Raw genomic sequence first — 24454 nt, 5'->3', positions numbered from 1 at the left:
CCCATAATAGAGGAGCCAGCGCCGAGCGTACTGAGAGTGAGACCCTTGCCCCATAATAGAAGAGCCGGCGCCGAGCTTACTGACAGTGAGATCCCTGACCCATAATAGAGGAGCCAGCGCCAAGCGTACTGAGAGTGAGACCCCTGCCCCATAATAGAGGAGACAGCGCCGAGCGTACTGAGAGTGAGACCCCTGACCCATAATAGAAGAGCCGGCGCCGAGCGTACTGACAGTGAGACCCCTGCCCCATAATAGAGGAGCCAGCGCCGAGCGTACTGACAGTGAGACCCCTGCCCCATAATAGAGGAGCCAGCGCCGAGCGTACTGACAGTGAGACCCCTGCCCCATAATAGAGGAGCCAGCGCCGAGCGTACTGAGAGTGAGACCCTTGCCCCATAATAGAAGAGCCGGTGCCGAGCGTACTGACAGTGAGACCCCTGCCCCATAATAGAGGAGACAGCTCCGAGCGTACTGACAGTGAGACCCCTGCCCCATAATAGAGGAGCCAGCGCCGAGCGTACTGAGAGTGAGACCCTGCCCCATAATAGAAGAGCCAGCACCGAGCATACTGACAGTGAGACCCCTGCCCCATAATAGAGGAGCCAGCGCCGAGCGTACTGACAGTGAGACCCCTGCCCCATAATAGAGGAGCCAGCGCCGAGCGTACTGAGAGTGAGACCCTTGCCCCATAATAGAAGAGCCGGTGCCGAGCGTACTGACAGTGAGACCCCTGCCCCATAATAGAGGAGACAGCTCCGAGCGTACTGACAGTGAGACCCCTGCCCCATAATAGAGGAGCCAGCGCCGAGTGTACTGAGAGTGAGACCCCTGCCCCATAATAGAGGAGCCAGCGCCGAGCGTACTGACAGTGAGACCCCTGACCCATAATAGAGGAGCCAGCGCCGAGCGTACTGAGAGTGAGACCCCTGACCCATAATAGAAGAGACAGCGCCGAGCGTACTGAGAGTGAGACCCCTGCCCCATAATAGAAGAGCCGGCGCCGAGCGTACTGAGAGTGAGACCCCTGCCCCATAATAGAAGAGCCAGCGCCGAGCGTACTGACAGTGAGACCCCTGCCCCATAATAGAAGAGACAGCGCCGAGCGTACTGAGAGTGAGACCCCTGACCCATAATAGAAGAGCCGGCGCCGAGCGTACTGACAGTGAGACCCCTGCCCCATAATAGAAGAGACAGCGCCGAGCGTACTGAGAGTGAGACCCCTGCCCCATAATAGAGGAGACAGCGCCGAGCGTACTGACAGTGAGACCCCTGCCTCATAATAGAGGAGCCAGCGCCGAGCGTACTGAGAGTGAGACCCCTGCCCCATAATAGAGGAGACAGCGCCGAGCGTACTGACAGTGAGACCCTGCCCCATAATAGAAGAGCAAGCACCGAGCTTACTGACAGTGAGACCCCGGCCCCATAATAGAGGAGCCAGCGCCGAGCGTACTGAGAGTGAGACCCCTGCCCCATAATAGAGGAGCCGGCGCCGAGCATACTGACAGTGAGACCCCTGCCCCATAATAGAAGAGCCAGCACCGAGCATACTGACAGTGAGACCCCTGCCCCATAATAGAGGAGACAGCGCCGAGCGTACTGACAGTGAGACCCCTGCCCCATAATAGAGGAGCCAGCACCGAGCGTACTGACAGTGAGACCCCTGACCCATAATAGAGGAGCCAGCGCCAAGCGTACTGACAGTGAGACCCTTGCCCCATAATAGAGGAGACAGCGCCGAGCGTACTGAGAGTGAGACCCCTGACCCATAATACTGACAGTGAGACCCCTGACCCATAATACTGACAGTGAGACCCCTGCCCCATAATACTGACAGTGAGACCCCTGCCCCATAATACTGACAGTGAGACCCCTGACCCATAATACTGACAGTGAGACCCCTGACCCATAATACTGACAGTGAGACCCCTGCCCCATAATAGAGGTATAATAGAAGACGTATAACAAGATCCTATAACTAAGGTAGGGGCAGAACATATCATATATGTAACATGTGCAGCTACATAGGGGCCCGGGGCCCGCTGCCCACAAACATGAGCAGCCCACTGACTATTAGATTGCATGGAAATGACTTAGATTGTTACAGAGACATTCAGGGGATCTATAATGAGCTGCTGAACCACAAAGGGCCCCTATCCCTGTAAGGGCCCATGTATATTTGCCCGTTACTGTCTGTATCTGCTGTTGCCGTATTTCAGGTAAGATAACTTGAGATGTGAAAACCTGATCTACAAAATAGGCTCAATAAGACCCCAATAACTGCAAAAGTTACCCCATTAACAGCCATCTGCATGGAAATAGCGTGCCCCCATAAAGAATGGAAAGAGAGTCCCCCTATAAATGATGGAAACAGTGTGCCCCCATAAAGAATGGAAAGAGAGTCCACCTATAAATGATGGAAACAGAGTGCCCCATACAGAATAAGAAAAAGGGCTGCCACATCAACAGTGGAAACAGACTTACTGTATCTGTGTCATGAGGATGCAGATACAGCTGAGGCCCGGGATATACCACCCTCTCCAAATCCAGGTATGGAGGGTATACCCACAGACTCCCAATTCAATCAGATCAGCTGTGAGGGTCCAGAAAATCCATACTGCAATCTGCATGTAAACACACACAAGCTTCATACCAAGTGGTGTGGTATGAAAAAATTGCAAATTTTGCTTAGATTGTTTAAAATCTACACTGGAAAAAAATTGACAAGCTACGGATTTTAAAATCTTCACTGAAGTTCAATTTCCGCATAGGAAAAATCCACATCATGGGTATAAGGGATAGAATATCGGGGTAACGTGGTGGCTCAGTGGTTAGTACTGCAGCGCTGGAGTCCTGGGTTCGAATCTCACCAGGAGCAACATCTGCAAAGAGTTTTTATGTTCTCCCTGGGTTTTCGTGGATTTCCTCCCATTAGAATTTTTCATTGCCTGTACTGTAAAGAGTCAGTAACGTCTCAGACAACTGTTCATTTTTTCCTCTTTTAAGTTCCTGCCACTAGGTGTCTCCCTTCTAGCTACTTTGCTGTTCACTCCCTGTTACTTGGGAAATCCTGTATGTAGTTAGTTAGTGAATGAAGAGGGGAGGGTCTGGTTTTGTCACAGCCTCCACACACATCTGCAAACAGCTTTCTGGGTGTACTAGACAAAGAGTATTCTGCAATATCTCACAGCTTACACTGTAAGACGTCTACTATGTACTTGTATGTACTACTGACTAACTGCTTGTGTTATTGCTGATGGGATGTTAGTCACAGACAGGAAGCAACTTTCCTCATTGTGCTCAGATTTCTCTTTTTCAGGGATATTTTTAGCTGCATCATAACCTGTGTTTGCAGTGTCACTAGATTTCCTATACTTTGTTTTCTTAGAGTTTCCTCAGCTATTTGTTTGCTATTGTACAGTTCCTCCTGGCAGAATTACTTATGAATAAAATAATATTGGTCATCTAGGATGAGAGAGGGCAGCCTGCTCCGTATTGTACGCTCCCCGAACCTCAAGGAGAAAAGTAAAATGTGCTGCAGCCATAATGGGGATATTGGCAGCAGAAAAACATATAGGACATCACGTATATAAGATTATACACAGATTTTTTGCATTTAAACCTGCACAGAAAATCTGCACGTAATCCTGATTGTGTGCATGCATCCTAAGAGAGGACACGGTGTCTCTTACCAGGCACGCAGTATAATGGTTGCCATAAGCTCTTTCAGGGATCTGGGGCCGATATTCACAAGATCTCAGGTCACAAATCAGTAGGAAATCCCAGGGAAGCCAAGGACGATTTACCGTCAGGTGCTCTGGAGTAACGAGGGGTTAATGCCCCCCGTGATATAGACACGTCAGACATGGCAGACTCTCGCCCGTTTCAAAGAGAATTGTTGGGTACGTTTCTAATAAACAGCCGCTTTCTAGTTTTTGGAGCAAATCCCATATCTTAAGAAAGATGTGCAGAGGAGTTGTGTATGCCGCTCGCCTGAGGCTGCGGGATCGATCCTCCTCCGCTGTAGACCAGGATGACAGACAACCAAAAATCTCAACACAAGGAGAAAAAAATTACAAAACAGAAACAAATGGGAGAAATCTAAATAAATTCCCTAAAATGCCTCTGCCAGGCTGTGCCGAGTTTTGTCCACAGGGGGCAGTATTGCAGTTCTTACACAATTTGCCAGACCGATACCTGACATTTTGGACAACTAGTTTTGCAAACTGGTAATGTGCGCGGTATAGTTGTCGCTTCCCTTCCCCCATTAAGGTGGGCCGTATTACTTACTTACAGGGCATAGACCCAACGGCCGTCAATGTAAATATGGCTGTCATGGCCGCCTCGCCATCAGAAGCCGCGATGAAACCCGTTACATGGTATTTTAATTTTACCACTTACTGAGGACTGAAACTAATGAAACAAATCAATCATTCAATTAGAGCGAGGCCGGCCGTCAGCGCGCAGCTGCCATGTATTGTAGGCTGTCGATGCCGGCACAGGAGGGGGGAGTCGGGGAGGTTTTGTATGGCGGGGCCTATAGGGTGCTAGCCAAGGACAAGCTGATAATAGAGGGAGGTCTGGTGTAACAGAGGACGCCATGTAATGGGGAGAAGACCTGCCCCGGTCCTGATGCCCCAGGTGGTGGCGCCATCTCAATTGGAGATTTAACTGTTAACCCCGTTACTACCGTAGACCAACAAGGATTTATCAATTCACCTTTCTTCATTAACTCCTTCACCCCCATAGACCACCAGGGATGCTATCATTAACCCCTTCGCTACTCAAGGCCACCAGGGATGCTCCCATTAAACCCTTTACTAGCCACATGAGACAACCACAGACCATCAGAGATATAGACATTACCAACATCACTGCCCCGGCCAGAGAGAGGCCTCAATTAACCCTCTCAGCACTGTAACTACCAAGGCTGACAACATTAACTCCGTCACTACCATCAGGAATATCTTCATTATTTTTCGCTATACAAGCCCACCATGGAGATTTCTAAAAATCTCTTTACCACCCTAGACCAACACTTAACCTTTCACCTGTAACCCCTTCACCACCATAGGCCACCAGGAATGGTAACATTAACCCCTTTACTACCCCAGGACACTATGCATGTTCACATTAAACTCTTTACCAGACTAGGCCCAGGGCACAGCTATAGGGGGTTGTTACTGGGCCTTGGGGGCCTCAAGGGTTCCTCTGCCCCATAATATATACCAGTGTTATAAATGGCACAAGGTGGGAGCCCCATTACATTAGATCACAAGAGACAGACCCAAGACCATAGAGATGTCTCATTCACCCTCCTCAGTACTAAAACCACCAAGAGAGGGGGCTATTAACCCCTTCACCGCTCTGTGCCATTAGAAATACCCCCGTTACCTTGTCAATACAATATATATATTGTGCATTAACCCCTAGACCACCAGGATGTTACCGATTATTGAATTATAGTGTACATGTGAATCCTGAATCAAAACCATCTCTGTATTCAGCTCACACATAGAAGTCTATGGAGAGAGGAGGGGTGGAGGAGGCTTACATTGATTTATTGCCTCATTTCATGACCTGGTAGAGGCTCGTCTTATACGACAGCAGTGTCACAAATGCTCTGTTGTTCAATGTGTTTTCTAGCAGCCTCCTCCTCCTCCCCCTCCCCTCTCTATAGACATAAAAAGTTACTCCGCCTGATCAGTAGAGAAGGAATCAGATTTCTTTAATAAGTTACATTACAAACATTCTTATATTCCCCCGCACTATACAGTTCTGGAAACATTCACTAACTACTGAGGATGAGCAGTCGCCAACAATGGTTTTCTTTTTATAGAATTTTTCGTTTTTGCCACTTTCACACTTTTCCCTATTAGACCTTGGCAGCCAAACTGCAATTACAACCAATATCCCGAGCCGTTCCTTCCCCTGGTGTGAGTGATTTGGGGGAATTCTGCTGACGTGACTTCTGTCTCTCTTCTAGAACGACTCGTCCAGTGACAGTGACACAGATAGTGAGAGTCACTTCTCGCTGCTCCTGCCCCAGGACTACTTGGGACTCGCTGTATTCTCCATGCTGTGCTGTTTCTGGCCCCTGGGCATTGCTGCTTTCTTCCTGTCACAAAAGGTAAGAACTGGTGACATTGCTTTCTGTCTGCTGCAGAAGTGGAATAAGAGGAAGATAGAAAAAGGGTTCGAGAAGAGCAAACGACCTTTCCTGACCTTGTGCAGAACTGGTACGGCCAAAGCAATGATCAAAATGGTGCCAGCACACATGCACCCTCTACCAAGACAGGCAGGTTCCTTCACCTCCACTTCATGTTCCAGGTAAGGGGGGGCAGACATGACCCTTGGGCTGGATCACCAATATTTGCAGCATCAGTGGAGCGTCGGATCCTCCATATACTCACACGATCATCATACAATCATCAATGACCTCTTCTTATGATGACAAGGATCCCAAAACTATGGGTTGAGGAAGTCTCCATATGTTTTCTCCGCCTTTGGCAAAAGATAGTGTTTTCCTCTCCCCATCACACAGGCTGGATTCCCAATGTTTGCTAACACTGTAGTCTATGGAGAGACAGAGGGAGCAAAAAGTTTTCCCACCACCATATGTAAAAGATATTAACCCAATGTGAGCTTGTGTTCCCCTCTCTTCATGACCCTTAGGCTGAAATCCCAATGTTTGGTAATATTGCAGTCTATGGAGAGAGAAGAAACAAGAATGTGTTCCTTCCACCATTGGTAAGGGGCCTCACCTGAGCTGGTGTTCCCCTCTGCTGATGATGCTTGGACTGGATTCCCAATATTTGCTAACATTGCAGCTTATGGTGAGAGAGAGGGAGCCAGACCAGATTCCCACCACCATTGGTAATGGACCCCACCCGAGCTAATGTTCTCCTCTCTTCATAACACTTAGGCCAAACTCCCAACGGTTGCTAATATTGCAATCTGTGGAGAGAGTGAGCAAGACCATGTTTCCACCACCATTAGTAAGGGAGCCCACACAAGCTAATGTTCTCCTCTGCCGAGGATGCCTAGCTGGATTCCCAATATTGTCTAACACTGTAGTCCTTGGAGAGAAAGAAAGAGTAACTACTAGAGATGAGCAAATAGTACCCGATCGAATACCTCGCTGCCATAGGAATGTGTGTAAGCGGCCGAACACCAAGGGGTTAAGCGCATCAATCATCTCTGTTGACTCTTTGGTCAGATGCTCCGTGTTTGCCAAAACATCTACAAATAACCCCAGACGCTTCCTTGTATCACAATGAGGGGCTGAGATGTCTGTGCAATATGTCGATAGCCTTCTGGATTGTCCCACATGGCATTGTGGCAGTGACACTATATCCGGCTGTATAACCAAATGACACCCACCAAGCCGGCGCCGGCTCAGCCTTCATCACCATTACTGCTCGTTATATCTTTACATGATGAGGGCCGGCTGCTTTTCGACGCTTCGTCTTCAAGGCCATGGGCTGCATTTACAATATTTCCTTCCGCTTAGTAACTAATTTCCTCCTGCATGTCGTGTACCAGGCGGCGGTTCAGCACATGCATTATGAATGTTACCCGCGCTATCGCCTGGGGGGATTCTGGGAGGCGATTTACATCCATGTATAAAAATATAATGAGTGGAAATGTTTTTGAGAGCAGAAGTTCTCATTTAGCACCAATTTACAGAATACGATGGGATATAATCTGCATTTTGGTAACTCAGCAGTAATTTGCTTGATCTCGCTTCTGCTGATCTGGAGTTGGGATTTGTTCACATCTATATCAGAATCTGTCCAGAACAGGGACCGTGTAAATCGTGGACCAAAAAGTCCTGACAGTCCAGTGATGTCAGGGAGGAAATAACAGAAACCTGATGGACCCCCATATAGAAAATGTGACCAATAACTAAGAACTGATAACGAATAGAACTAATAACTAAAGTAACTAATAACTAATAACTAACGTAACCAATAACTAATAACTAATATAACTAATAACTAATGTAATCGATAACTAAGAACTGATAACTAATAGAACTAATAACTAAAGTAACCAATAACTAATGTAACCAATAACTAATGTAACCAATAACAAATGTAACTAATAACTAATATAACTAATAGCTAATGTAACTAATGTAACTGGTAGCTAATGTATCCAATAACTAATAGAACTAATAACTAATATAACTAATAACTAATATAACCAATAACTAATGTAACTAATAACTAATGTAACCAATAACTAATAGAACTAATAACTAATGTAACTAATGTAACTGATAGCTAATGTATCCAATAACTAATATAACTAATAACTAATATAACTAATAACTAATATAACCAATAACTAATGTAACTAATAACTAATGTAACCAATAACTAATAGAACTAATAACTAATGTAACTAATGTAACTGATAGCTAATGTATCCAATAACTAATAGAACTAATAACTAATAGAACTAATAACTAATGTAACTAATGTAACTGATAGCTAATGTATCCAATAACTAATAGAACTAATAACTAATAGAACTAATAACTAATGTAACCAATAACTAATAGAACTAATAACTAATGTAACTAATGTAACTGATAGCTAATGTATCCAATAACTAATAGAACTAATAACTAATGTAACTAACCATTATAACTTACAGCATATAGACAATAACATTGATGTGAACAGGTCCTTACATTGTGTCCTCAGATGATCTTACAAATTCTCTCGTTTCCAGGAGGACAAAAGCTTCTGCGTTAAAAATGCCAATGATCTCCTTGGAGTAACGAGGGCGCTGCTATTGCTCCTAAGAGGTAACCAGTAATGCCCAGTAGCTCCAAAAAGCTCATTTGCATCATGACAGAAACAGCGATATCTTGTCCACAGACTAACCTGTCTGTCCGCGGGGCCGGGCTGATGTCCCGGGTTCTGGTTCTTGACTCCCATTAACAGGTTTTGCAACATAACTTGTTAGCCCAGAGTCCTCTCCATAAGGAATAGACAGACACCCATCTGCAGTTTGCTGTTTTGGGTTTCTCACCCACTCCAATAGGTGGCACTAGAGTTAGCTTTTGGATGACAGATGATTTGGGTTGGCATTGCCTGGTCTATAAGCCTCCCTACACCAGTAGTGGCCTCCATAAGGAGTACAGTAACCTCTGAGCTATATCTAAGGCCTCTCACCTACCCAACCATCAGTCTGTAGAGGATATATCTTCCATGCTGAGAATACTCGGGTCTGGCATATATCTCATTGACTTATAGGAAATCTATAGAGTTACTTGGGGCCACCAGATAAGATAAGTCTGGGGCCCCACTCTCCAACCACCCCTAGGATATAGACTATACTACCCCTCAATTATTGGTGTCCTCTGGACCAATATTGCATTAGTACCTGGGCCCATGGCTGGCGGATCACCGGGTAATCTAGCGGGCCAGTCTGACACTGGACATACATCCTATTATCCCGGGGAATATTGCCAGGCCTATAAGACTCCTTGTGGCAAGAAGTGGTCTCTACAAGGAGATATAGTCCTCCTGTAGCCATATGATAGATGTCTCAGATGTCTCACGTGACTCCCATAAACATACATGTGATCCTGGACAACCCCTTTAAGAGTACTATTATTGGAGACAAGATCAGAAGACAAGTTATGGCCACTGTGACTACTTTACACTCCAGTAATGGAGATTTGTCTTTCTCTACAGACCAACAAGGCCTCGGCTCAAGGAGACTACCACGGGGCAAGTGTGGCTTCTAGACAAACTTTCCTGCTGGCTGTTCTGTCCATCTTCCTCGGCATTTGCACCTATGTGGGAGCCGTGGTGGCCCTCATCGCATACCTGTCAAACCGAGCACCAACCTAGGTCACCAAGAAGAACCTCACAGCTCTAGATAGGACTATGATCTACCAAGCATCTATAGGAATGGAACAGAGACCCTGCGCACTGGCGGAACTGGATGCCCATTGGGACTTGTACACACAGTGTTCCAGTGGATGGACTTTAACCATTCATGACCCGGCCAGACCATCCTTGTGTTATTTATCTCTTGCACTTACTTCTCATTCTGTCTTTTACTGGATCAAGTGCAAAGGTGCGAAGGAGCGGAGGATCGGGAGTGGAGGAGCGGAGGATCGGGAGGAGCGGGGGAGGGGAGAGTGGAGGAGCGGGGAAGGGGAGCGGAGGATCGGAGGAGCGGGGAAGGGGAGCGAAGGAGTGGGGGAGGGGGACTACACATAACATTTAGTTCTTTTGCAATGAATATAAGTTGGATGATTATTATTAATGACATGGCTGCCTGACAATTTATTTGTTATCTCACTAAAGCGGAGATGTACAGAAATAATCTTATTAAATCCATATCTTCCAGACGTTTCAGTATTCATGTTTTATCTCGGATGCAGCTGAATAAAATGCCACAATTATCAGATAGACTCGACAACATTAAAGGGATGAAGTGATAAAAGGTCTTATATTTTCAAAAACACTTGTACTTTGTGTCTGGTATTACATGTACAGGCCGGAGCTGCAATACCAGGCACAGCCACACACGGCAGGGGCGCTATTTATGTCAGGGCGGTGATTGATTCCTATGATAGTAAATATGTAACAAACTATACATCTAATACAATAATCCTAGAATATCATTAATAATCCGGTGATTGATTCCTATAAATATGTAACAAACTATACATCTAATTATATTAATAATCCTAGAATATCATTTATGATCATTTTATTTTGAAGCCGGACTTGGTGACTTTTTTCGAACTCCAACTCCACAGACCTACGGTAATTTTTATTACAGTCATGTACTGGAATGTGGACTCTAACCTGCAATCCATTTGATAGTTTGGGGTGCAAAGTTTAACCCTGTTTTCTTACCCCCCTAACCCCTCACAAGGAGCTATGAGCCAAGTTTCAGACAACAGAATAGTCCTGGATTGGCAGCAGGAGGCAAAGACAGCACCAAAGCCAGAGGTTGTCACCAGGAGATAGGACAGGACTTTAGAACTAATCAGACATCAGGACAAGGAGTAGCACTACATGTATCAGCCATAGTGTCTACAGGGCTAGACAAGAGCATAGTCAAGTGTAGCCTGCAGTCAGGGCCATGAGTAATACCATAAGTATCAGGCATAATAACCAAAGGTAAGAAATCTGGTCAGAAATAGGAGTCAAAATCAGGAGTAGTACCACAAGTATCAGGCGTAGTACCACAAGTATCAGGAGTAGTACCACAAGTATCAGGAGTAGTACCACAAGTATCAGGAGTAGTACCACAAGTATCAGGCGTAGTACCACAAGTATCAGGAGTAGTACCACAAGTATCAGGAGTAGTACCACAAGTATCAGGAGTAGTACCACAAGTATCAGGAGTAGTACCACAAGTATCAGGAGTAGTACCACAAGTATCAGGAATAGTACCACAAGTATCAGGAGTAGTACCACAAGTATCAGGAGTAGTACCACAAGTATCAGGAATAGTACCACAAGTATCAGGAGTAGTACCACAAGTATCAGGCGTAGTACCACAAGTATCAGGAATAGTACCACAAGTATCAGGAATAGTACCACAAGTATCAGGCGTAGTACCACAAGTATCAGGAATAGTACCACAAGTATCAGGAGTAGTACCACAAGTATCAGGAGTAGTACCACAAGTATCAGGAATAGTACCACAAGTATCAGGAGTAGTACCACAAGTATCAGGAGTAGTACCACAAGTATCAGGAATAGTACCACAAGTATCAGGAGTAGTACCACAAGTATCAGGAGTAGTACCACAAGTATCAGGAATAGTACCACAAGTATCAGGAGTAGTACCACAAGTATCAGGAATAGTACCACAAGTATCAGGAGTAGTACCACAAGTATCAGGAGTAGTACCACAAGTATCAGGAGTAGTACAGGGTCGGAGCAGGAGCATAGCCAGGAAACAGTAAAGACATAATAGCAATCTAAGCACATGGGGCCAAGGATCAGAAAGTCTTTATTACTGGGAAATGTCAGACTGTTCCTTTAATTGCCTGGGCCTGACAACATTTTGTTGCCCCTGTAGTCTTGTACTCTGGTGTGAGCAAGAACCAGACATGCCATGATCTGAGCCAATAGAACATGGCAAAAACCAGAAGTCATGGCTGCAAAGGAGAAGTGTCGAGAGGGGCTGCCAAAACCAGGCATGGTGAGTAAGAAAACCAGAGTCTTCTCTTCTGATCCCAGAAAACTTCTGATCATGGTGGCCGCACAAAAGGGCTAGAATCCCCTGAAAACAGGTAGAACCTTCCTCATAGGGTTAGTGCAAGATAATGGTTTGGACTGGATAGACTATGTTGCTCTAACAGGCTGTCAGGGTGTCATGTTTTTTGTCTAGTTATTATCTTTGGGTCAATTAATACAAGGGCATGGAGAGAAAACATCATTAAACGGAATAATCAGCCAAATAAGGGCATGAAAAAGTTCACATGCATTTTCTTATCCATATTCAACTTTCAATGGCCTGAAAACTGGCAACCAATGTTCTGGACCAGAAATGTGTACGCGTCAGTTTTCACTTCCCTAGCCCTTGCAATGGTAGGGGGCACCTCTTGGTAAATCAGCTGGACCCTCCGCAGGCCCGTGCGCCATCTTCAGTAAACTAGGTCATAAGTTCAGGCTTCAGCCGAGACAGTTTGAGGCGATAGATGTGGCCAAGGTGCAAACGTTTTTTGCAATTCCAAATTTGGCCGTGTGCAATGGGCCTTAGGCGACGTTGAGAGCACCACGTTGGGAACCAGTTTTGCCCATCATTACCTGCAGCCCTATCACTTTGTGGCTCCATATACGTGGGCCCCTGACTCTATAGTGCACTATACTATCTATTTCATCCCCTGTATCTCTGCCTGCACAGCCGGCGCTGGCAGATAATCCTCGCTGCATTTTATATAATTTGTGCTAATTGCTGAACCGATATTAATATTTAACGACATCCATGGACTTGTTTATTCGTTTTGGAGATCGGCGTGATTACATTGCCGCTCGCGCATCCAGCATGACATGTCCTTCCTGCCTGCGTCCTAGCATGACACTTCCACGGATAATGAACTTGTACATAAACATCCGAGTAACACTTTCCATTCTCCCGGTGCCCTTGAGTAGATATAATTAACAATCCGCGGTTTATCCCTGATTATCTGGATGACAAAATGTGTACTCGGGATTAGAGCGCCGAGCAATAGTGCACCCCTGCCCCCACCCTCCTGTGTGTCCCACAATACATGACTGATATGCAGGCTGCGATCATTATCCGCTAACATTGAATTAACCCCTTATTGGCCACCAGTGTTTCGCTCCCATGTCCATATCTTGCCAGGGCTCGCCATCAGTCCCTTATCTGCAACCACTGGGGATACAGAATGGTCTCAGTAGTCAGGTGAGACTCTCCAGTAGAGGACTGGGACCACACATGGAGTGCCAGGGCTGATTTAATCATAGGTAGCGGGGGCCCCCTTGGGACAGCAGGACAGAGAGCCCACAATTTAGGGAGTCCTGCTATTCCAACCACTTTGGTATATCCAGACTCCGACTCATCTTGTTGAATTGAGTTGAGCACAGTGGTTAGGTATGGAGATGTCGGCTCCTGCTTCACTATCCACTGCCCGCCTCCTCGGTTCTAGGGGTCCACTGTGGAGATCGCTGCCCAATATGTGTCCACCTGCCACCAACTGAGGGGAAGATGAGACCCCAAAGCACTATTATACCCCAAATCAGCTACCCATACCCACCACATATCCAATGTCCACCTAACACCAAATGAGGAGAACGACACCACCCCAAGGACTATTGTACCCCAAACCACCCACCCTACCATCCATCCATCCACTCTACGTCCACCCCCAACCCCTCATCGAGAAGAGACCTCATCGAAAGCTTCCAAAAGGGAATCGATTCTGTCCAGAGTCTGCCCATTGGAGGAGGGGTGCATGGTAGCAAAAAATGACAAAAAGGGTATATTGTGTGCTAATAGAGGCCCCAGTGTATTACATGGTCGGCCCATCCATCTGGACACAAGTGCTCAGCCCGTCTTGTAGGTGTGAGGGGTAAATGATGTTCCAGGTCTGAGCAGCCATTGAGGGGAATTTCAGTTCTCCGAATGTTTCTCCGCAGTTCCTTCCAGTATTTATGTAGAAGCTTCAGTAGACTTGTCAGGCCGTGTAGAGGAAATGTCATGGGTCACCGTCTACGAGACGCCTCCAGTTTCCACCCTTACCAGAGCGCCGGGGTGATGATGGGTGAACACTTACCGGCTGCCCAAACACTCACATTTATAGATGTCAATTAACCAGTTCAGGCAGGAAAATGGAAAATGTTCTTGTCGTGTCACATCCGAGAGATTATACAGAGGCCTGGGACTAGGGAAACCTGCGCGGTAATAGCCAGATACGTTACATCTATCTATCTATCTATCTATCTATCTATCTATCTATCTATCTATCTATCTCCTATCTATCTATCTATCTATCTCCTATCTATCTATCTATCTATCTATCTATTTCCTATCTATCTATCTCCTATCTATCTATCTATCTATCTATCTATCTATCTATCTCCTATCTATCTATCTCCTATCTATCTATCTATCTATCTATCTCCTATCTATCTATCTATCTATCTATCTATCTATCTATCTCCTATCTATCTATCTATCTATCTATCTCCTATCTATCTATCTATCTATCTATCTATCTATCTATCTATCTATATCTATCTATCTATCTATCTATCTATCTATCTATCTATCTATCTCCTATCTATCTATCTATCTATTTATCTATCTATCTATCTCCTATCTATCTATCTCCTATCTATCTATCTCTCTATCTATCTCCTATCTATCTATCTATCTATCTATCTATCTATCTATCTCTCTCTATCTTCTATCTATCTATCTATCTATCTATCTATCTATCTATCTCCTATCTATCTATTTATCTATCTATCTATCTATCTATCTATCTATCTATCTCCTATCTATCTCCTATCTATCTATCTCCTATCTATCTATCTATCTATCTATCTATCTATCTATCTATCTATCTCCTATCTATCTCCTATCTATCTATCTCCTATCTATCTATCTATCTATCTATCTATCTATCTATCTATCTATCTATCTCCTATCTATCTATCTATCTATCTATCTATTTCCTATCTATCTATCTCCTATCTATCTATCTATCTATCTATCTATCTATCTCCTATCTATCTCCTATCTATCTATCTATCTATCTATCTATCTCCTATCTATCTATCTCCTATCTATCTATGTAGCTATCTATCTCCTATCTATCTATCTCCTATCTATCTATCTATCTATCTATCTATCTATCTATCTATCTCCTATCTATCTATCTATCTATCTATCTATCTCCTATCTATCTATCTATCTATCTATCTATCTATCTATCTCCTATCTATCTATCTATCTATCTCCTATCTATCTATCTATCTATCTATCTATCTATCTATCTCCTATCTATCTATCTATCTATCTATCTATCTATCTCCTATCTATCTATCTATCTATCTATCTATCTCCTATCTATCTATCTATCTATCTATCTATCTATCTATCTATCTATCTATCTATCTCCTATCTATCTATCTATCTATCTATCTATCTCCTATCTATCTATCTCCTATCTATCTATCTATCTATCTATCTATCTATCTATCTCCTATCTATCTATCTCCTATCTATCTATCTATCTATCTATCTATCTATCTATCTATCTATCTATCTATCTATCTCCTATCTATCTATCTATCTCCTATCTATCTATCTATCTATCTATCTCCTATCTATCTATCTATCTATCTATCTATCTATCTATCTATCTCCTATCTATCTATCTATTTATCTATCTATCTCCTATCTATCTATCTATCTATCTATCTCCTATCTATCTATCTCCTATCTATCTATCTATCTATCTATCTATCTATCTATCTATCTATCTCCTATCTATCTCTCTCCTATCTATCTATCTCCTATCTATCTATCTATCTCCTATCTATCTCCTATCTATCCATCTATCTCCTATCTATCTATCTATCTATCTATCTATCTATCTATCTCCTATCTATCTATCTATCTATCTATCTATCTATCTATCTATCTCCTATCTATCTATCTCTCTATCTATCTCCTATCTATCTATCTATCTATCTATCTATCTATCTATCTATCTCCTATCTATCTATCTATCTATCTATCTATCTATCTATCTATCTCCTATCTATCTATCTATCTATCTATCTATCTATCTATCTCCTATCTATCTATCTATCTATCTATCTATCTATCTATCTATCTATCTCCTATCTATCTATCTATCTATCTATCTATCTATCTATCTCCTATCTATCTATCTATCTATCTATCTATCTATCTATCTATCTATTATCTATCTATCTATCTATCTATCTATCTATCTATTATCTATCTATCTATCTATCTATCTATCTATCTATCTATCTATCTATCTATCCATCCTTCCATAGACATATTCCATACGGTTCCTCAGCCCCAGTAATCTCTTTCCTCACCATCTTATCTCTGGTATCTTCTGCCGACTCCATTAGAAGATTGTTTTATGATTCTCCAGGTTTCCTCCAGATTGCAGATGTCTCTGGGTTATAGATCTCCCCCCGGTACACGTTCCCTCTGGCAATGCGTTAGTGCCTGGTACAATCCTTACGGATAAATCTGCGGTGCGTCTTATTAACAGGTGAAGGCCATAAACCATCTCCGTCTTTCTGCGCCTTCTCGCCGCGGTCGGGTCGGGGACGGTGAGTTTTTCATTATGGCTGAGTATTTGCCTTTTGTGCAGTTTATAGGATTTATTCCCGTCGCGGCGCAGATAGCGCCCGTGATATTATAATGAGAGTGGCTGACATGGTGAGGAATGTCTTTAATAGATGGCGCTTATTACCATAACTACGAGGCGGCGTTCGCGGAGTCGAGAGGATTGTGTTTGTGTGTTGGGATATGAGCATTATGTGGGATGGTTTATTAAGGTGCGGATACGGCGGCGAGGAATCTGTACGCACAGCGCGGCCATAATGGCGACTTGTTAGGATTCTGCTTCTGGGCAAACATGGAGGTCATTGATACCAGCGCTGCCGCTGCTTCACCGATGACGTCACATACATCAGGTGACCGCTGCAGCCAATCACTGGCCTCGGAGGTCATGTGCTGTGTATGTAAGATTCACCGCTTACGCCAAAGACTCTCTGATGTCATCACTGTACAAGAATCCAAGCGCTTAGGAAAGTTTCTTGAAATCCTGGAAGACGCCTTTAAAGGGGCTCTATCAGCAAAATCCTGCTGCTAGAGCCCCACATGTGTGTGAAGGCTACTCAGGCACCGCTACAGTTATATTACACTACCCCCCCCCCCCCCCCTGTTTTAAATAAAACCCTAAAAATGAATGTGATCTACTTACCGATCGTGCGTGGTGGGCGGGCATTCAGGGGCCGCCGTCTTCTTCTTCCCCGCCTCCTCTTCCTGCGATGTCCTCGGGTCCCGTCCTCCTCCGGCGCTCGTGAACTGACATCGCTAAAAGAAAATAGCCCGGGCGCCTGCGCAGTAGCCGTAGTAGAAGCCGCATGCGCCCGGGCTATTAGGCTTTTTAAAGGCTATTCACACATATGTGGGGCTCTAGCAGCAGGATTTTGGTGATAGAGCCCCTTTAATATCGAGCCGTGGGCAGGAAACTCCTCAGCTCCCCCTGGTGGAGGACACGACAAGCCAGGACCGTATTCACACTGAGCAACATACGGGGACAGGTTCATTAACATGGTCTGAAAGTGAAACTGTCTTAGTTGCCCATAGCAACCAATCACAGCACATAGTAACCAATCATAGTCCATAGTAACCAATCATAGTCCATAGTAACCAATCACAGCCCATAGCAACCAATCACAGCCCATAGTAACCAATCACAGCCCATAGTAACCAATCACAGCCCATAGCAACCAATCACAGCACATAGTAACCAATCACAGCACATAGTAACCAATCACAGCCCATAGTAACCAATCACAGCACATAGCAACCAATCACAGCCCATAGTAACCAATCACAGCCCATAGTAACCAGTAACAGCCCATAGCAACCAATTACAGCCCATAGTAACCAATCACAGCCCATAGCAACCAATCACAGCCCATAGCAACCAATCACAGCCCATAGTAACCAATCACAGCCCATAGTAACCAATCACAGCCCATAGCAACCAATCACAGCCCATAGCAACCAATCACAGCCCATAGCAACCAATCACAGCCCATAGCAACCAATCACAGCCCATAGCAACCAATCACAGCACATAGCAACCAATCACAGCCCATAGTAACCAATCACAGCCCATAGTAACCAATCACAGCCCATAGTAACCAATCACAGCCCATAGTAACCAATCACAGCCCATAGTAACCAATCACAGCCCACGGCAACCAATCACAGCCCATAGTAACCAATCACAGCCCATAGTAACCAATCACAGCCCATAGTAACCAATCACAGCCCATAGCAACCAATCACAGCACATAGTAACCAATCACAGCACATAGTAACCAATCACAGCACATAGTAACCAATCACAGCACATAGTAACCAATCACAGCACATAGTAACCAATCACAGCCCATAGTAACCAATCACAGCCCACGGCAACCAATCACAGCCCATAGTAACCAATCACAGCACATAGCAACCAATTACAGCCCATAGTAACCAATCACAGCCCATAGCAACCAATTACAGCCCATAGTAACCAATCACAGCCCATAGCAACCAATCACAGCCCATAGCAACCAATCACAGCCCATAGCAACCAATCACAGCCCATAGCAACCAATCACAGCCCATAGTAACCAATCACAGCACATAGTAACCAATCACAGCCCATAGTAACCAATCACAGCCCATAGCAACCAATCACAGCCCATAGTAACCAATCACAGCCCATAGTAACCAATCACACAGCCCATAGCAACTAATCACAGCCCATAGCAACCAATCACAGCCCATAGTAACCAATCACAGCCCATAGTAACCAATCACAGCCCATAGCAACTAATCACAGCCCATAGCAACCAATCACAGCCCATAGTAACCAATCACACAGCCCATAGCAACCAATCACAGCCCATAGTAACCAATCACAGCCCATAGCAACCAATCACAGCCCATAGTAACCAATCACAGCCCATAGTAACCAATCACACAGCCCATAGTAACCAATCACAGCCCATAGCAACCAATCACAGCCCATAGTAACCAATCACAGCCCATAGTAACCAATCACAGCCCATAGCAACCAATCACAGCCCATAGTAACCAATCACAGCCCATAGTAACCAATCACAGCCCATAGCGACCAATCACAGCCCATAGCAACCAATCACAGCCCATAACAACCAATCACAGCCCATAGCAACCAATCACAGCCCATAACAACCAATCACAGCCCATAGCAACCGATCACAGCCCATAGCAACCAATCACAGCCCATAACAACCAATCACAGCCCATAGTAACCAATCACAGCACATAGCAACCAATCACAGCCCATAGCAACCAATCACAGCCCATAGCAACCAATCACAGCCCATAGCAACCAGTAACAGCCCATAGTAACCAATCACAGCCCATAGTAACCAATCACAGCACATAGCAACCAATCACAGCCCATAGCAACCAATCACAGCCCATAGCAACCAATCACAGCCCATAGCAACCAATCACAGCCCATAGCAACCAATCACAGCCCATAGCAACCAATCACAGCCCATAGTAACCAATCACAGCACATAGTAACCAATCACAGCCCATAGTAACCAATCACAGCCCACAGCAACCAATCACAGCCCATAGCAACCAATCATAGTCCATAGTAACCAATCACAGCCCATAGCGACCAATTACAGCCCATAGTAACCAATCATAGTCCATAGTAACCAATCACAGCCCATAGTAACCAATCACAGCCCATAGCAACCAATCACAGCCCATAGCAACCAATCACAGCCCATAGCGACCAATCACAGCCCATAGCGACCAATTACAGCCCATAGTAACCAATGACAGCCCACGGCAACCAATCACAGCCCATAGTAACCAATCACAGCCCATAGTAACCAATCACAGCCCATAGCGACCAATTACAGCCCATAGTAACCAATCACAGCCCATAGTAACCAATCACAGCCCATAGCAACCAATCACAGCCCATAGCAACCAATCACAGCCCATAGTAACCAATCACAGCCCATAGCAACCAATCACAGCCCATAGCAACCAATCACACAGCCCATAGCAACTAATCACAGCCCATAGCAACCAATCACAGCCCATAGCAACCAATTACAGCCCATAGTAACCAATGACAGCCCATAGTAACCAATCACAGCCCATAGCAACCAATCACAGCCCATAGCGACCAATTACAGCCCATAGTAACCAATGACAGCCCATAGTAACCAATCACAGCCCATAGCAACCAATCACAGCCCATAGTAACCAATCACAGCCCATAGCAACCAATCACAGCCCATAGCAACCAATCACACAGCCCATAGCAACTAATCACAGCCCATAGCAACTAATCACAGCCCATAGTAACCAATCACAGCACATAGCGACCAATTACAGCCCATAGTAACCAATGACAGCCCATAGTAACCAATCACAGCCCATAGTAACCAATCACAGCCCATAGCAACCAATCACAGCCCATAGTAACCAATCACAGCCCATAGTAACCAATCACAGCCCATAGTAACCAATCACAGCCCATAGTAACCAATCACAGCCCATAGTAACCAATCACAGCCCATAGTAACCAATCACAGCCCATAGCGACCAATTACAGCAATTAGTAACCAATCACAGCCCATAGTAACCAATCACAGCCCATAGCAACCAATCACAGCCCATAGCAACCAATCACAGCCCATAGCGACCAATTACAGCAATTAGTAACCAATCACAGCCCATAGCAACCAATCACAGCCCATAGTAACCAATCACAGCCCATAGTAACCAATCACAGCCCATAGTAACCAATCACAGCCCATAGTAACCAATCACAGCCCACGGCAACCAATCACAGCCCATAGTAACCAATCACAGCCCATAGTAACCAATCACAGCCCATAGCAACCAATCACAGCCCATATCAACCAATCACAGCCCATAGCAACCAATCACAGCCCATAGCGACCAATTACAGCAATTAGTAACCAATCACAGCCCATAGTAACCAATCACAGCCCATATCAACCAATCACAGCCCATAGCAACCAATCACAGCCCATAGCGACCAATTACAGCAATTAGTAACCAATCACAGCCCATAGCAACCAATCACAGCCCATAGCAACCAATCACAGCCCATAGCAACCAATCACAGCCCATAGCAACCAATCACAGCCCATAGCAACCAATCACAGCACATAGCAACCAATCACAGCCCATAGCAACCAATCACAGCACATAGTAACCAATCACAGCCCATAGCAACCAATCACAGCCCATAGCAACCAATCACAGCCCATAGCAACCAATCACAGCACATAGCAACCAATCACAGCCCATAGCAACCAATCACAGCCCATAGCAACCAATCACAGCCCATAGCAACCAATCACAGCCCATAGCAACCAATCACAGCCCATAGCAACCAATCACAGCCCATAGCAACCAATCACAGCCCATAGCAACCAATCACAGCCCATAGCAACCAATCACAGCCCATAGTAACCAATCACAGCCCATAGCAACCAATCACAGCCCATAGCAACCAATCACAGCCCATAGCAACCAATCACAGCCCATAGTAACCAATCACAGCACATAGCAACCAATCACAGCCCATAGCAACCAATCACAGCCCATAGTAACCAATCACAGCACATAGTAACCAATCACAGCCCATAGTAACCAATCACAGCCCACGGCAACCAATCACAGCCCATAGTAACCAATCACAGCCCATAGTAACCAATCACAGCCCATAGTAACCAATCACAGCCCATAGCAACCAATCACAGCCCATAGCAACCAATCACAGCCCATAGCGACCAATTACAGCCCATAGCAACCAATCACAGCCCATAGTAACCAATCACAGCCCATAGCAACCAATCACAGCCCATAGCGACCAATTACAGCCCATAGCAACCAATTACAGCCCATAGTAACCAATCACAGCCCATAGCAACCAGTAACAGCCCATAGCAACCAATCACAGCCCATAGCAACCAATCACAGCCCATAGTAACCAATCACAGCCCATAGCAACCAATCACAGCTCATAGCAACCAATCACAGCCCATAGCGACCAATCACAGCCCATAGTAACCAATCACAGCCCATAGCAACCAATCACAGCCCATAGTAACCAATCACAGCCCATAGCGACCAATCACAGCCCATAGTAACCAATCACAGCCCATAGTAACCAATCACAGCCCATAGCAACCAGTAACAGCCCATAGCAACCAATCACAGCCCATAGCAACCAATCACAGCCCATAGTAACCAATCACAGCCCATAGCAACCAATCACAGCCCATAGTAACCAATCACAGCCCATAGCAACCAATCACAGCCCACAGCAACCAATCACAGCCCACAGCAACCAATCACAGCACATAGCAACCAATCACAGCCCATAGCAACCAATCATAGTCCATAGTAACCAATCACAGCCCATAGCGACCAATTACAGCCCATAGCAACCAATCACAGCCCATAGTAACCAATCATAGTCCATAGTAACCAATCACAGCCCATAGTAACCAATCACAGCCCATAGCGACCAATCACAGCCCATAGTAACCAATCACAGCCCATAGCAACCAATCACAGCCCATAGCAACCAATCACAGCCCATAGCGACCAATTACAGCCCATAGTAACCAATGACAGCCCACGGCAACCAATCACAGCCCATAGTAACCAATCACAGCCCATAGTAACCAATCACAGCCCATAGCGACCAATTACAGCCCATAGTAACCAATCACAGCCCATAGTAACCAATCACAGCCCATAGCAACCAATCACAGCCCATAGCAACCAATCACAGCCCATAGTAACCAATCACAGCCCATAGCAACCAATCACAGCCCATAGCAACCAATCACACAGCCCATAGCAACTAATCACAGCCCATAGCAACCAATTACAGCCCATAGTAACCAATGACAGCCCATAGTAACCAATCACAGCCCATAGCAACCAATCACAGCCCATAGCGACCAATTACAGCCCATAGTAACCAATGACAGCCCATAGTAACCAATCACAGCCCATAGCAACCAATCACAGCCCATAGTAACCAATCACAGCCCATAGCAACCAATCACAGCCCATAGCAACCAATCACACAGCCCATAGCAACCAATCACAGCCCATAGTAACTAATCACAGCCCATAGTAACCAATCACAGCCCATAGCAACCAATCACAGCCCATAGCAACTAATCACAGCCCATAGCAACTAATCACAGCCCATAGTAACCAATCACAGCCCATAGCGACCAATTACAGCCCATAGTAACCAATGACAGCCCATAGTAACCAATCACAGCCCATAGCAACCAATCACAGCCCATAGTAACCAATCACAGCCCATAGCAACCAATCACAGCCCATAGTAACCAATCACAGCCCATAGCAACCAATCACAGCCCATAGCAACCAATCACACAGCCCATAGCAACTAATCACAGCCCATAGCAACTAATCACAGCCCATAGTAACCAATCACAGCCCATAGCGACCAATTACAGCCCATAGTAACCAATGACAGCCCATAGTAACCAATCACAGCCCATAGCAACCAATCACAGCCCATAGTAACCAATCACAGCCCATAGCAACCAATCACAGCCCATAGTAACCAATCACAGCCCATAGTAACCAATCACAGCCCATAGTAACCAATCACAGCCCATAGCAACCAATCACAGCCCATAGCAACCAATCACAGCCCATAGCGACCAATTACAGCAATTAGTAACCAATCACAGCCCATAGCAACCAATCACAGCCCATAGTAACCAATCACAGCCCACGGCAACCAATCACAGCCCATAGTAACCAATCACAGCCCATAGTAACCAATCACAGCCCATAGCAACCAATCACAGCCCATAGCAACCAATCACAGCCCATAGCAACCAATCACAGCCCATATCAACCAATCACAGCCCATAGCAACCAATCACAGCCCATAGCGACCAATTACAGCAATTAGTAACCAATCACAGCCCATAGCAACCAATCACAGCCCATAGCGACCAATTACAGCAATTAGTAACCAATGACAGCCCATAGTAACCAATCACAGCCCATAGCGACCAATCACAGCAATTAGTAACCAATGACAGCGTAG

At 45.2% G+C, this 24454-nt stretch overlaps 1 protein-coding gene across 1 annotated transcript in view; it reads left to right on the top strand.

Annotated features, from left to right (window-relative positions):
- The window catches only part of TMEM91 (transmembrane protein 91), a 36841-nt gene extending 26715 nt beyond the window's left edge, over positions 1-10126 (top strand). Inside the window, exons 3-4 of the mRNA XM_075260811.1 lie at positions 5984-6127; positions 9711-10126. Of these exons, the coding sequence (XP_075116912.1) occupies positions 5984-6127; positions 9711-9869 (303 nt within the window). The 3' untranslated portion in view covers positions 9870-10126. The remainder of the gene's footprint in view (positions 1-5983; positions 6128-9710) is intronic.
- The last annotated feature ends 14328 nt before the right edge of the window (positions 10127-24454 follow it).

The sequence above is a fragment of the Leptodactylus fuscus genome, chromosome 11 (genome assembly GCF_031893055.1).
Source record: "Leptodactylus fuscus isolate aLepFus1 chromosome 11, aLepFus1.hap2, whole genome shotgun sequence".
In the NCBI taxonomy this organism is placed as follows: domain Eukaryota; kingdom Metazoa; phylum Chordata; class Amphibia; order Anura; family Leptodactylidae; genus Leptodactylus; species Leptodactylus fuscus.
This window is presented reverse-complemented; position numbering and strand designations above follow the sequence as displayed.